This window comes from Trichosurus vulpecula, chromosome 9, assembly GCF_011100635.1.
Source record: "Trichosurus vulpecula isolate mTriVul1 chromosome 9, mTriVul1.pri, whole genome shotgun sequence".
NCBI lineage: Eukaryota > Metazoa > Chordata > Mammalia > Diprotodontia > Phalangeridae > Trichosurus > Trichosurus vulpecula.
The window spans coordinates 100,915,531-100,932,039 of NC_050581.1; the positions used below are offsets into that span (position 1 = coordinate 100,915,531).

General features: G+C 39.2%; 1 protein-coding gene across 1 annotated transcript in view; it reads left to right on the plus strand.

Moving 5' to 3' along the window:
- Positions 1-16,509, plus strand: part of ADAMTSL1 (ADAMTS like 1) — a 371,558-nt gene that overhangs the window by 296,792 nt on the left and 58,257 nt on the right. Inside the window, exons 20-21 of the mRNA XM_036739597.1 lie at positions 1,666-1,793; positions 9,403-9,531. Coding sequence (XP_036595492.1) covers positions 1,666-1,793; positions 9,403-9,531 — 257 coding nt within the window. The remainder of the gene's footprint in view (positions 1-1,665; positions 1,794-9,402; positions 9,532-16,509) is intronic.

Sequence of the window (16,509 nt, forward strand, 5' to 3'; positions counted from 1 at the left end):
AAACTACAAACATTCAGGTGTATTTTTGAGTGGTGACAAGTTCTAGGGCTTTCTCCTCTTCATCCCGTTAGCCTCCATGCTTACCCCTCTTGCAGGGTCATATCTTTGGAGCTGGAAGAGATCTCAGAGGCCATCTGCTTCAGCCTCCCTCAGACCTCCCCATGTGTAATATAACCCATAACGTTCATTGTGATCCATTGGAATTCTTAGCTAAGCTTTCCAGCTAAGAATTTTAATCAAGGTGTAAAAGAAGGTGCCAACTAGGCATTCAATACCAATGACTGTACAATCTGGAAACCTCAGGAATATGCAATCCTTATGTATGTAGGGATCACAAAACACACCCTGAATAATTTTGTTTATAAGAGAATTGCTTTTCAATTGTAAGCAGATAAAAATTAACTATAGTACTAAATGAATGAGAAATCTAAAGCCAACTTACAAAAATAATAAATTGATATTAACATAAATGTGTTTCTTTCATCTTAGTTCAGAGATGTGATTTCTCCTTCATCTTGAACTAGTCAGTCAAAGGAGATATTAACTTTGCTCACTGAGATCCCAACTGTCATTCTTCTGACAGAACTTTAGCAGCTTCCATAGTATTGGCTATTCTTGTCTATACTCTACTTTTTATTAAGTTAGGCAGCATTAAGTTAACTGAATCAGAGGTGTGCTTTTTCTGGTTAAAAAAAATTAACTCATGTAGATCTCTCTCTGTGTATCTGGCCTGTCTCTGTTGCTCTCTCCCTCTCCCTTCCTTTCTTTTTTCCTTCCTCCCTCTCTCCCTCTCCCCCTCCCCTCTCTCTCTTCCTCTCCCTCTTTCCTTCTCCCTCCCTCCCTCTCCATCTGAGCTATGTGTTCCATAAAAGTTTCGTTACCATCATCATCAAAACGTACTTAATAAGGCAACTCACTTGGGTGCTCAAAATCATTGATCTTTACTTTCCTGGAGTTGTAGCAAATGGCTCCTAAAAATTCCATCAGTTGAACAAGAGAGATAAACAGATATTCAACCATGAACTTTGTGAATTTTGAAGGTGCAGTAACTGGCCTGTAGAATTGCTTATCCATATGTATCCAAATGTAAGATCATAGTTCTAGAGCTGAACAGGATCTCAAAGATGTTCTAGCCCAACCCCTTTTTAGCCCAACTACCTCAGTTGAAACACATTGCAGATACAGAGCATAGGCACATAGAGAAATTCTTTATCTCGGAGGCCATTTAGCCTAACTCCCTCATTTTACAGGTGAAAAAAAATTTTTGTCTAAGGGAGATTAAGTGATTTGCCCAGTCACACAGATAGTAAGCATCAGAGGCAAGATTTGAATCCAGATCCCTTGACTCAGTACTTATTCTGGATTTTTAGATTTATTTGCAACCATCAGCCCCATAGGGGGTATATACAGTGTGCCAAAGCATGATTAATGATGAATTCTTACTGAGCTAACCACCAAACTCCAAAGTCACACAAGGGCCCTGTGTCTTTTTTAGGGCCCTGTTAGAATCCCAACAGCCAAAGTGTAAGAAATCCTTGGTTTCCCCATTTCGACAAGATGGGTCTGTCTCTGTTATTAAAGTTGGCTCACTGTAGCCAAGAATGCCAGGAAAAGAAACCAGAGACCTGATCAGACCTGCATGTTGTTTTTTTCTATTGCTTCCAGAATTCTTCTGCAACCAGATGATTCCTTACAGATCCTAGCACCTGTTGAAGCTGATGTGGGTTTCTACACTTGCAATGCCACGAACGCCCTGGGATCCGACTCTGTCTCCATTGCTGTCACTTTAGCAGGTAACACAAACACAAAGATCTTTGTCAACATATACCAAGCATGGAAAAGTCTAGTAGGTGACAGGTCATCACCCTCTACACCTTCATACATTCATACACTCTCTCTCTCTCTCTCTCTCTCTCTCTCTCTCTCTCTCTCTCTTTCTCTCATAGTTGACAACCAAAATTTATAATTTTCTTTTTTAAAATTTTTAAAAATGTTAGCCTTTTTCTATTAAACTACAGGCAGACTGCTGGCTCTTTTACTTTAGCTTTGAATTTATAGGCATAAACTACTGGCATACAATTTAATTAAATTTAATAAATTTATTAAGCACCTACTACATACCCTACTGTGGACACAGATGAAAAAACCCACAGCCCTTTACTTTAAGAAGCTTACAGTTTCATAGGGATGATATGGCATGTATAAAAAAATTCGATGTAGGGTAAATTGTGGTGGGACAAAGAAGAGCGTTACAGGGCTCTTTAAGAAAATTGGAGATGGAATAGATCAATTCTCACTTAGACACTCAGGGAAGGCTTCATGGAGCAAGTGGTATGTAAGCTGACTCTTGTTGTTAGAAAAGGTCCAGCAACAGAGATGCTGAGGAAGTTTGTTCCCAATGTGGAAGCTGATCCTCGTGAAGTCACTAAAGCCAAAAGTACAGCGTGAGACTGAGGAAGGCCTAGTCTCTAGGATATGGATTGTTAAGGGAGTACCATGAAATGAGCCTGGAGAGGCAGGTTGGAAACAGTTTGTGACTGGCCAAGAGGAATCCCCTGGAACTTTCAAGGACAGGAGCAACATGGTTGGGAAGGCTAGTTTGGCAGCTTGGTGAATGCTGGATGGAATGGGGAACAGAATAACCAATCAGAAGGTTATGACAAAGTCTGTGTGAGAAGTCACAAAGGCCTAGCATGATGGCAGCATGAGTAAGTAGGAAGGAAAATAGATGAGAAAGCAGTTGTGATGCACTTGATAACTCATTAGGTGTTGGAAGTAAGGGACAGGGAAAAGTCAGAGGTGACTACATTTTTGAGCCAGAGTAACTGGGTGATGGTGCTATAATCAACAGAAATAAGATGATAAGTTCTGTTTGGGACATGCCGAGTTTGAAGTTCTGGCAGGGTACACAGGTAGAGAAGAGTATAGCCCAGGAAATGTCTCCAACTTCATCCCAATAATGATGGAAAAGTTTCCTTCTAAATATAGAATTTTGGAAAAAAAAGAAATCTCAGATTGTCTAAAGCAACTGCCCCATTTTATGGATGATACAACTGAGGCCTAAAGTGACTTGCCCGCTGTCACCCTGTTAGAATTAAAACTGAATACGTTGTGGAGAAGCAGTGTGGTGTAATCTAAAGAGCACTGGACCCAGAGTTAGAAAGAGAGCCAGATAGGTATTCTGGCTCTGACTGTTACTACCTATGTGACCTTGGACAAATAATTGTGTTCACCTCTGTGAAATGGAGATAACACATTACTTTACACTTACTTTTTGTAAATGCTAAAGTGTCATTCGGGTCCTCTGGCTCCAAGTCCAGCATTCTTTCTTTTAAAAAATAAAGAATAAAATTCTTTCCCCAGTTTTCTCTCCCCCGCACTATGCTAGCATATATTCAGACAATCACATGATCTTGCTATATATCTGTTTAGTATCAGAATTTCTACCCTGGCAACCTAGTGACTGTATGAGGAATGGAAACTTAGCTGCTGGCTTCCCCAGGATCATAGAGTTCAATGATCATTGAGCTAAGCAGTGAAGCCCCAGGGTAGATTAATGTCAGATTTTTTAATACATTTTTTGTGGATGTGAGATTTGCCTTTCCCTTAATTTCTTCCAGTTAGCAATCTTTATGCATCTGTCTATACTGGATCCAGATGCTCTCTTCAGTTCTGGTCACATGATTCTTCCCCTTACCTACTAAAAGGCAAAGACACTTTTGACATTCCTCCAATTACTGGCAAATAAGGGCTCCTTGAGGATTAATTTTCTTATTTATGTTTATCAGGCTATGGTTCAACTCCATAGCAGACCAAATATTCTTTGTTTACCAGAATTTAATACAATTATTGGAAACCTGTCTGAAATAAAGCAAGTGAATGGTAGTGTCAGGCTGGTCTTTGTTTCTTTGAAGAAAACTTATTGGAGAATCCCAGAAACATCAGAGCTGCAGAGGAGAGATGGAGAAGCCAGAGGGGACCCTAGGGAGAGTCATATAAAGAGACCGAGTGATAAGGTGTGATCACAAATGCTGCAAATGAGACCCCAGAGAAAGGGGATGCTTCCAGCTTCTTGGGGATGTAAATCAGTTTTTGCATGGGAGGAGATGTCAGTTTATAGGAGTAAAGCACAAACTACATATCAGGTTTTCATTCTATAAACTAAGTCAAAGAATGTCTTAGCTACTTGGACTTCAGAACTGAAAAATGGCTTTACAGATCCCATTGTCTATAATGGTTCCTTGCATACACGATAGAATGTAAACTCTTTGATGGCGGAAATTGATTGTTTTTGTCTTGATATCCCAGAACCTAGTGTGGTACCTGGCACATTGTAGATGCTTAAAATGCTTGTTGATTAATTGGTTGCTTTTTTTCCACCTACTATATTTGCAAGCTCTTTAAGAACAGAGTCTTTACCTTACATGAGTTCAAAAAAAATTAACTTCAAAGTACAAGGTGAGGAAGATTACTGTACCAGGGTACAAATAGTTAGAGAGGGATTTGTCCAGGGGAAAAAATATGGGAGTTTTAATGTATTACAAGCTCAGTATGGATCAGTGATGTTGTATGGCACTCAAGAAAGTTAATGTAATCTTGGGCTTCAGTGAGAGGCATGCTGTCTAGGGATAGGGAAGTGACAGCGCCACTGTATTGTTGCCTGGTTAGGCAATATCTGGAGTATGGTCTTCGGTACTGGGTGCCACATTTTAGAAAGGACATGGATAAACTGGAAAGCATCCAGAAGAACACAGCCAGAATGATGAAGGACCTTGAACCATGTCATATGAATCATGACGGAACTGAGGATGTTTATGCTATGAAAGAGAAGACTGAGGGAGAGCCATAAAAGTTGTCTTCAAATATTTGAGGAACAGATTAGACCCAGTAGACAGATTAGACTTACTCTGCTTGTCTTAGGAGGTCAGAAACTAGGAGCAATGGAGAGAAGCTGCAAGGAGGAAAAACTAGGTCTGACATTAGAGAAAACTTCTAATAATTAAAGCTACCCCAAAGTAGAAGCTGCCTTGGAAGGTAATGGGACCCCCTCCTTGTTAAAGGTCAAGAAGCAAAGGTCGGGTGACAATTTGTCAGGTACAACGTGGACATTCTTTTTCTGGTTTGGGTTGGTTAGAATGGCTACTGAGGTCCCTTCCAACTCTGGTATTCTGGGATTTGGAGATGTGTTTGTATCCTCAGCATCTGGCAGAGAACCTACCTACACCATAGGTATAGATACTTCACAAACATTTGTCAAAACAGGGCCCCAGAGTTGCATGTGCATTTTATCTGGACTATAAGTACACTTGTTACTAAATTATATCAACGGAGAACATTTCTGCCCTGAGAGTGCCGTCAAAAAAAAATTATACTGAAGTACAGCAACAAATAAAGCAAAACCATAGAAAAAGGCACTAAGGTAGAGAAAAACTGATATGGCATTATAGATATTGGTATGTATAAACTTGTTCATCATAAATTGTTATGAATTTAATTGGTCTTATTATTTAATATTTATTTCAAAATAAATTCTTTTTAAAATAGAAATGATAGAAGATGAGAGTGCCAGGTTACCTCGAGACCCCAGATGGTGTCCAGGGCCAGAAGTTGTATGGTTCATGTCTACTTCAGAGAACAAGCTTAAAGTCCAGGCCTGGGTCCCCTGTGGATTCCAGTTCACTCAGCGAAGTTCAAAGGGGTCATGGTTCAGCCTGGAGCCCATAAAATCTGAATGATCACATCAGAATATTTCCATAATTAACTTACCCACCTGAGGGTCTTCTAGACTTATGCAATGTACCTCCCAGGAGTTGGGATTGATCAGAATTTGGCCTAATATGCAAACCTGAGATACACTGGCCAGAGAGGCTTACACTACATGAGACAGTATACATTACACATAGCCAAAGACCCAGTAGAATTCATTTTATGTCTACCTGCTTCCTCTCTAATCTGTAATTTACCTAGCATTTGGACAACAGGTTTATCTACCAGGCCATTTCTCTCCCAGGAGTATGGAAGGCTCATACTGAAATGTTACGCATCTCTACCCCTCTATCTTTTTGAAATATAAACCCATCGTTTATGTTATAGCATAAATAAACTTTCTGGTGTGCGCATATGAAGCTGGAAATACAACTTTAAGAGTCCCCTTAGCCAGGCAGATTAAGTTCTCAGCCAAGTTCCTTAGGAAGGTTCAGGAATTGATTGGTCTGGGCAGGATTTGAAGGAAAGCAGTAGTTACCCAGTAAATTGCTTCAGTCTGGATCAATGGCTTAGTTCCACTTACCAATGCAGATGAGCAGCTCTCCAGGTGTAGACCATCAGTGAGGTCATAACCATAAGGGAGAAGTTTGAAGTTGTCATTGATTTTAAAATATTATAAAAGAGATACTGTAACTCCTGACATTTTACAAACATCAGCAGTGAAAAATAGAAGACAAGGGCTTAGGGAAGCACATAGCTCCCATTGAAAGAAGAGAGCATGGCCCTGTTTACATGAATTTTTCACATGAGGGGAAAGACAGGAAAATACCTCCTTCTGGGACATGGTTCTTTTTTTCTATTTTTATAGGTTTAATGGCCAACATATATTGTATCTCATAAAGAGATCTCACAAACCTCATTGGAAAAACAATTCTTAGCTCCAATAAAGCACACGCAATCTTGTTGGGTTTTTCCACTCTAGTGGTTGTTTCTGAAGTTATTCCTCAGTTGTTTCTATTAGCTTGTGTGTGAACCAGATAATGATTGTAATGATTGATGATTCTGTTCTGAGGGAATTCTCTCACTAGATGTTAAGGTGAGACCTTGCTCAGGTTTCTATTGAGAAATAAAAGTTCTTCTGATTTGGTTGAACCCATATTGGTTCCCCAAAGTTGTGTGTTTTTCCAAAGTTATGGGATAATCATTGTGGCATGGAGTTGACCCTTGTCTTCAAAGGATGTGACTACAGAGTATAAACTCTTCCAGGTCCCACCAGTATGAAAGGACTTTGAGGAGGGAGCTATTGTTGGATTGGATATCTGTTGTCTTTGGATCAGCCTGTTAAAACCAGGAGGGGGCTTATCACTAGTTTGGCCATAAGACAATGAATATTTTGGCAACTATATCTCTAGAATAGCATTTTACTGCATTACGAAGTTACTTTTACTAAGTTAAAGAGATGTGATCCTCATTGGTAGAATGAGTATCCCCACACAGGCAAGATTACAGCCTCCAATTGTTGAATCATGTAACAAAAAAGATTACACAGTTAACTGATCCCAGCTGCCCATGATAATACCCCATTATCTTACTAGTCACCAAGGGGCTAAGGTAATACTCAAGTTTTCCTTGGTAGGTACAGATGTTCAGGAAGGAACTCAATGATTTGTGCAGTTGATATAAGTGACTTGTTCTAAAATAACAGATAATATGGCCACCAGCTTCTGAGCCAAACATGGCAAGAAATTAATCTCATGGTCTATTATAATGTGAAGACAACAGATAAGAATATGTAGATACCTCATAGTAACCTATCATCACTAGTAGAAAGATAACATAATCTCCAGTCTTTGGAATGGTGGAACATATCCTCCCTACATAGGAATCCCTGGTTATTAGTTGCCTGATTACTAAAAAGTCAGCAACACCAAGATTGTCTTAGCTATCTGGTCTAGCTAAGCTGCAGCAAACCCTTGACTAAGCTCATATTCTGTATAGTAGATTAGTTATAACTCATATCCAACATTTAGATGTCTAATCTGGAAAATCTGAAATATAAGTAACATCAGAGAGAGAGATATCATATAATATGTCATGTAGTATATCATAAGTTAGAGAAGAAGACTCCAAGAATGAGCAGCGACAGCTAGAAGAAGTCACATTCGGAATGTGATTGATTGTTCTAACCAACCAGAAAAAAAGAATGCCCTCTTTGGCTAGAGATGATACCAGAAGTCAATCCCAGCTGAAGTCAACCTAAGAAGGATTATGAAAATAAGTGAGGAGGAGCAATGAAAAGAAAGAATTATGTAGGTGATACAAAGCTAAGAGAATCACTAATGTTAGTCAATAGAAGCAGGATCCAAAAAGGTCTCGACAAATTAGAATGATGGGCCTAACCTAGCAAGGTGAAATTTAACAGGTGTATTTTTGAAGTCCTGCACTCATGTTAGGAAAATCAACTACACCACCACAGAACAGGAGAGAGATGACTAAACACAATTTTATGAAAAAAAAAAGTTTTGATGGACTATAAATTCCCCAGTAGTGTAGGGTGGAATCCAAATTAGTTAACTCAATCTTAAGCAGCATTAATAAAGGCACAGTGTTCTGCATGAGAAAAATGATTATTCTGTAGTGGTCTTCTGCCTTAATCTTACCATATCTTAATCTACCATATCTTGAGTAGTAGGTTAATTTCTGAGAACCACCTTTTAGGAAGAACATTAACAAATTAGAATGTGTCAGAGGAGGGTGACTACAGTGAAGGTGTAGAGGACTAGAAATTGCCACAGAGGGATTAGTTGAAGGAAACAGGAATGTTTAGCCTAGATGTGGTGACAGGGTAGCAAGAAGCCAATTGAATGGTAGGAAATAACAACAAAAAAGATATCTTTCATCAGGGAAGAGAGAAAAAAATACCATGTAAAAAAGCCCAGCTGTATTGAAGTATTCAATGAAAAAAGTCAAGCTAAATTCTACCCACTTTAATGGGCCCTGAGCTTGTAAACCAAAGAAAACAACCCGTTTAGTATAGTGAGTTTGTAAGGAAATGTACATCAGTGGTAATCTAAGTTCTCCTGACTTCAATAGCCTTTGAGGTTATCACCGTGTAAAAATCAATGGCCGTAATGATGTTATAGTATTTACTAAGGCAGGGGAAGAAGGCTGGAGATTCAAATATCTCTGTATCCTAAATACCCGTTATTCATTCATTTAACAAACATTTATTATTAAGTACCTTCTGTGTACGGAGAATTGTGTAGTGTGTGGAGGGAGATATAAAAATTTGATAGACCAAGGTCCCTGATCTCATGGAGCTTATGATACAACATCACAACTGACAACTGTACTATACAATCTTACTTGATAAGCATGTTTTATTAGTGCAAAACAAAATGGTAAGAAACATTTCCTAGAACATCAGATGCCTCTGTAAAAATTCACAAGACAAAAAAGTAACTATGCAGTGCCAAAAAAGGTCAAGGAATTCTATATACTATAGAGACAGCAATGGATAATATGAAGAAAGTAATATCATAAAGGAAAATGTGTTTACCTATAAATGGATTTGCCCAGATGTGTCACTGATTCCCAGACCCCAGTAACTGCTGATCCATCATGTTACAAATTGATCTCCCCAATCCGTGGCTAGGCCTGTTTCCTGTAACATGTGGTGTTGCTTCTTGTTTACAGGAAAACCATTAGTGAAGACATCAAGGATGGCTGTGACCAATACAGACTTACCTGCTGTCACAGCTGATGTGGGAAGTGTCATTAAAACTATCCAGGGAGTAAATGTGACGATCAGCTGCCAAGTTGCAGGTGAGAAATGACTCATTGTCCTTTCTTAGGAGCATTCTGGTCTGAATATCTCCCCCAGGAATGTCTTCTCTGTAAGCATTGAGATTAAGTTATGATTGTGGTATACCCACACCATCCCCCTAGTTACCTTTTGAAAAATCCTACCAGTCCTTCCAATTACAACTCATGAAGCCTTCCCTGATGCCCCTTGTCAGGACTTTCTCTCTTAGATCTTATGTAGATAACATTTGCATATCTCTAAGTTTTGCAACATGTTATACATGTTATCTCATTTGAACCTCATGCAACCCTTTGAGCTGGAGAAAGAAAGTGCAAACTACTCCAGTATATTTGCCCCAAAAAACCCAAATGAAGTCACAAAGAGTCAGACATGATTGAAATGACTAAAAACAACATTATTATTATTAATAATACCAGAAGTATTATTAGCCCCAATTTGTCAATTAAGAAGCTGAAGCCCAGAGGGACTGACTTAGCCTTGGTCATACAATTAGTAACTGTTGAAGACAGGATCTAAACCCATGTCTTCATGACTCTAATTTCAACCCTCTAGTGCAGCACAAACACCTTGCTTTCTTTCTAGGGTTTCTATTGATGATGGCAAGACCCTTTGACTAAAGGATAGTGTCTACCATAGTAGGAACCCAGAAAAGAGATCCTGAAAATTAACTTTATTATAAATTTAATAACCCATACAAGAAATAAATCAAATAAATATGCAAAATGAGAAATAAAATATTCTCTAAAATCCTTAGCATTTAACAAGGTAGAACCAAGCAAAAGAACAAGTAATCAGAAAATAATGCATTTGCTCTGCCATCCCCTTCCAATATATAAGATTTCTTTAAAAGAATTTACATCAAATGCCAACTTTCAGTGTGTGAAAGACCTCCATGCACATTCTACCCAGCCCTTGAGTATGAAAGAAATTAAACCATGAGCAACAAAAATTAATGACAATTGAAAAGTTAGCTCTGCACTAGTTCTGTATAATTTTGCCTCCTTGCCTTGGGTATATCATCATTCTTCAGAACTGCAAGCATCCACAATTTCTTCATTGTGGGTATTTCCTCCAGATGTAGACCACAGTCCCTTCAATATTTTGAACCAATACCTAATGACTGATCCAATGATAACCACTCCACCCTTTGATCCACTAATCCTCAAATGATAGACACCGAATCCATCATTAGGCCTGTGCTGAAAGCCTTCCTAACTTGGTAGGCTCTTCCAAAGTCAGTGTTCCACTAGTGTAACCTTCAAAAACCCAGGTTCACTTCTATGCCATGGGTGAGGCATTACAAGAGGTCATTAGTTGGGATGATCCTCATGATGACACATAAATCGCTCTTGGTCTAGATTCAGAAAACGTTCTCAAATTGAACTGCATTTTGTTATGTACTGTGGTTTGTCACAGAGGGGCAGCCAGCGTGGGTTGTGTGGGGTCCGTACTTATAGGCACAGAATCTCAGAGCCAGAAGGGATCGTGGAGATCATTTAGTCCAATCCTATCATTTTACAGATGAGGTTCAGAGAGATTAAGTGACTTACCCCCAAAGGTTACAATAGGGAGCGAATGCTAGAGTTGGGATTCAGAACAGCTCTTCTGGCTTTTTTTGCACCACTTCTCACTACCTAGTAGGGAGCTTTAGGCCCCTTTATTGTTTTGGAGAGAGGTTAGCAGGGGGATAAAGGCAGATCCGGCTATGGATCTGGAACCAAAAGTGAGAAGGGCTCCTGTTAGGGGTGATAAAAAGGACAGATTGACTAAACTAAGAGGGTAGGACGGATACGTACTGAGATACGTACAAAGACAAAGTTCAAACAGCCAATGGTAATAAGACAAGTGAAAGCATTCTCTCCTCTCTCACTGACCCTTTTCATATATAAAACTTCTTGGACCTGTGGTTACAGGATGTGTTTGTGTAGTCTATTGTCAGTGACACAATTAAACCAGAATTTACTAAATGCCTACTTAATCAGCACAAGAGCATTAGATAGTCAGGTGTGTGACTCTGGAAAAATTGTCAAAGGGCTGATGAGCAAAAACAAAAAACATTCAGATTTACAACAGGACAACCAGGCCAGAGTGTAGTTAGCTCATTTATTCTGTCTGGAATTAAAGGAGGAAAATTAGAGCATGACTCTTCTAGGCAGCTCAGTGGAGATTAAATCTACTAATCCTATAGTTACATCCTCTTCCAGGCCCTTGTGATCAGACTAGTTCATTTTAAGCAACAAGGGGGAACATTATGTTATCGATATGATATGAATCAAAGGCAGACTATCTTACTTCCTTTTTGTTAGCTCTAAAGGGCTTTGGAGTGACTAGAAAGCACAACTCATGCAAACAACTTGTAGGAATCATAGCTTCAGGCCACAGTCTGTCTTCTGATGTAAATGAAAGCTTCTGGTATTTTTATGCTCCATTCTCCCCATTCAATGCATCCTTTCTGTCACATCATAATATGCTGTGACAAAAGTAATTGGCCGCAACCTGACTAAAGCCTACAGAGAGAATGGTAAACAAGCAAGCTAGCAGAGATGAATTCTGGAAAGTCATCTCATACCAATGCTAATTGGAAGAATTCTGCTGAAAACAGGGTATAAGCAAGAATGTTTCAGCTAGCATTGGAAATGATGCTGCAAACTGGCACAGCACCTTTTCCCTAAAGAGTTACAGTTCATCAACTGATCAATGAATTAATAAGGCATTTATTAAATATCCTACTAGGTGCAGGTGCTGGGCTAGGCACTAGGGATATAAAGACCAAAATTAAGTAAGTCTTACCCTCAAGAAACTTGCATTCTATCAGGGAGACAGGAACAAAAGTATATGTAAAATGTATACAGACGGCTAGGTAGCACAGTGGATAGAGCACCAGGCCTGGGGTCAGAAAGACCCGAGTTCAAATCTGATCTCAGACACTTACTAGCTGTGTGACCCTGGCAAGTGACTTAAGCCTGTTTGCCTCAGTTTCCTCATCTGTAAAATGTGCTGGAGAAGGAAATGGCAAATCGCTCTAATATCTCCGCCAAGCAAACCCCAAATGAGGTCATGGAGAGACAGACATGATCAAAATAACTGAACAACAACAAAAATGTATACAAAATAAATATGGAGTAAATTTATGAGAAGGGGAGAGAACTACCAGCTGTGGGGAATCAAGAAGCCTTCATCTAGAAGGTGGCATGAGAACAGAGTTCTAACAGTTACGGAGTCAAAAATGTGGCAAGGAGGTGGATGTGAATTCCAGGGGCAGTGGACAGTCCGTGAGAAAACCGTCATGTGTAAGGGACAGCAGGAAGGATAGTTTGGCTGGGCTGTAGAGTATAGGAAAGGGAGTAAGAGATGATGAGACTGAAAGAGTAGGTTGGGTCCAAGTTGAGAAGAGCTTAAAAAAACACAAAGGGAGTTTGCATTGCATCCTAAAACTCTAAAGGCAAGAGGAAGCTGCTGGAGTTTATTGATTAGGGGAGTGCCATGGTTAGGCATGCATATTAGGAAATAAACATTTATTAAGTCCCTACTATGTGCCAGACACTGTGCTAAGCACTTTACAATTATTATCTTATTTGGTCCTCACAACAAACCACTGAGGTAGGTGCAATTATTATCCTCTTTTTACAGATGAGGAAACTGAGGCAGGCAGATTTCAAGTGACTTTCCAAGGGTCATACAGCTAACTAAGCATTTGAGGCTGGATTTGAGTTCAGGTCTTCCCAACTCCAGGCCCATTGCACCATCTCATCTGCTTCTGATACTAGGAAAATCAGTTTTGATGGCTGTGTCAAGAATGGATCGGAAAAGGGAGATGATTTGTGGCCAGGAAACCAATTAGGAGTGCTGGATGAGGAGTCAGGCCACCTGGGTCTGAGTTCCAGCTCTGCTGTTTACTATATATCAAGTGAGATTCTATTAAAAATGCTTTGCAAACTTAAAAATAAATGCCAGCTATTATTATTATTATCATGACATCTCATTCATCTTTTTCAATAATGTTCAGATTGGAATAGTTCAAGGACAAATCACTTACCCTTCTATTTTTCTTTTATATTTAGTGTTATGTGAACTAGTACACAAGTAGAAAAAAATGACTTTTTTTGCAATTGAATAAGAGTATTGGGATGTAAGTTCATCTTCCACACAGTCATTGAAAGCATCTTAAGGACAATTCCAGCAGCAGACAGGATGACCTGTCCCTCATGCTATTTAGCACATGGTTTCAATTTCTTCTTAAGATCTCTATAGTTTGAAATTTTCCATTACATATAGTTTGGGGGTATTCAGTATGGCAGAATCTTTTGAAAATGTCATTCTTAAATTTATATGGATCATTATTACATCCAAGAGGTTGCAGGCAATGAGTCTGTCTGTAACGATACTGTAGTGTTTTCAGACTTTACATGTTGAATTCTCAAGAATGTGAGGGGATTTGTAGTTGTAATATGGGGATTTATATTTGTAATATGGTATCATTCTAGTTATTGACCGTGTCTTCCTAAGTATCTGACAAATGTTGAATTTTTGCATCCTGCCCAAATGTTACATATTTTCTACCACGTCATTGCAAACCTGCTTAATCAACAAGTTTGGGCTCCTTAGGGACAACCTTTCTGTAGTTGTTGTGGCAGTCACCTGATCCTTAATCATCATCGTCATCGACGTTGTTGTTATCATTATCATCTCATTTTCACAACTTTTTCAATGGGATTAAGATGAAAATGGTCCTGGGACAAGTCACAATTCTGCCATTGTTCTTTAATGTCCAATGTTCCATGAACTACTGCACAAATGGATAACTGCTTTTTACAATCGAATAAAAGTATTGAGGTATAAGCTCATCCTCTGTAGGCTTACTGAAAACATCCTTGGTACAACTCCAGTAGCAGACAGAACAATGGGGATGATGTGTACCTCATCCTGTTCCCCCATGATTTTAATCTCCTTGGCCAGGCTTCTATATTTTGAAAGCTTTTCATTCCATAAAGCTTGGAAATTATGAGTATTTGGGATAGTGACATATATTAAAAACATTCTTAAGTTTTTATGAATCATTGTGATGTCCATGGGATTGTGGGCAACAATTCACTCTATGATAATGGTCTGGTTCCAATATAGTATATTGGCTGAGTTCCTCAGGATATTTTAAGGTCTGCATTTGTACCATAAGGATTTGTCTTCCCTCAGTCTTTGAAAGATAGTGAGCTTCTGATGATATATCCAAGCCACCATGTTATGTCTTACTAGGTAGTCAGTAGGTGCTAAATGTTTATGGTGTGCAGCGATACGCTGTCTCTAAATTTCCTTGCATTTATGATTATTAATTATTATGATCATCTTTCAACTTAGGCAACTCAGACCCTTCTCAATGCTTCAGTTTCCCTTATCTGCAAAATGAAGTGATTCTCTCAGGTCCTTCCCACACTAACATTTTATAAACATGTTTTCATAGGTAGTGATATCACTACATCTATCCCCAAAACATCTCTAAGGATATTTTTGTTGTTGTTCTGTCATTTTTCAGCTATGTCCAACTCTTCATGACCCCATTTGGGGTTTTCTTGGCAGAGATACTGGAGTGGTTTGCCCTTTCCTTCTCAAGTTCATTTTAAAGATGAGAAACTAAGACAAACAGGGTTAAGTGATTTGCCCAGGGTCACACAACTAGTAAATGTTTGAGGCCAGATTTGAACTCAGGAGAGTAATCTTCCGGACTCCATGCCCAGCTCTCTATCCAATGTGCCACCTACCTGCCCAAATGAAGATATAACCAGCTAAAAGGTTACGCACTTGAGAGGGAAAGCATTGTAGGAGTGAGGGAAAAAACAGTTAAATACCTCGGCCTGTTTCAAGAGATGCAATGGTCAGTATTTAAGGCACTTGTGACAAATAAGAGAGTATGAGTAAAACTTTCAAAACCTATTTCAGTCATCTCTATAGCAGAGATACCTCCCAGAATTCTGTGATTCCTTATTCATTTTTTTCTACTCTCTTGTTCTGATTATCTCTGAGACACATCAAAGCCAGCAGTAAAACAGCTGGATATTGTTCCGCAAGGCATCCTAAGGGCTGTTCTTTGACTCAAGCTGATGGCTCAGATCGTACTTTACCAAAAGCGGGTGTGCATGCCAACACCACCACATCCAAAAGTTCAGGACAGAAGTCGGTATTCGGGTCAGAATGTACAACTCTGGCTCCTGTAGAAAAATCCTTTAAATAAAAGCCTTCAGGAGAGAAGAACTCATGAATAAATCAAAGAACTATTTCCCATAGAATTACTCTTCAGTGGGAGCTGTTGCTGCTGTTGCCACCACAGCCAAGAGGCCGGGATAGAGGCCACGTGCTGACAGGTGCCGCTAAGCCACAGCAGATGATCCCTCTACATGAGAAACAATCAGAAGATCTCTTTTTGGAAGACTGAAGACAGCTTCAAGCCTTTTCTCTACTTTAAAAAAAATATAAATGTCATTCCATCCATTGACATAGCATCTCTCTCCTGATGTTCTCAACCCATTTTATAATACATAACAGCCAAGTCAACTAGATGCCCATTCTATGGATGGGGGTGAGGCAACAAGTCATGAAATAATGCAGGTTAGGTGTTAGAGGATCACCTAGTCCAATCACCTGTAAACAAATGAGGAAACCGAGAGGGAAAGTGATTTGCCCAGTGTCACACAATTAAATAGAAGAGGTGGAATCTCAACCCCGGTTTCCTGATTTTAAATGCAATTTTCCAAATTTGCCAGCCCAATGTTTTCAAGAATCTATTTTATAACATATAAATGCTATGCTCTGATGTGAGTCTGAATGACACCTGTTTTACAAATGGAGGCAACAGGTGATGGAGGTCACTCATTCTATTATCCATTGAAACACCAAAGTTCAATGAAGACCTTCCTTTGTTCAGAAGATCGTATTCGGTGCTGAGGGAATATTGAAAGATGAGCAAAATATGAAGCCTGTCCTCAAGG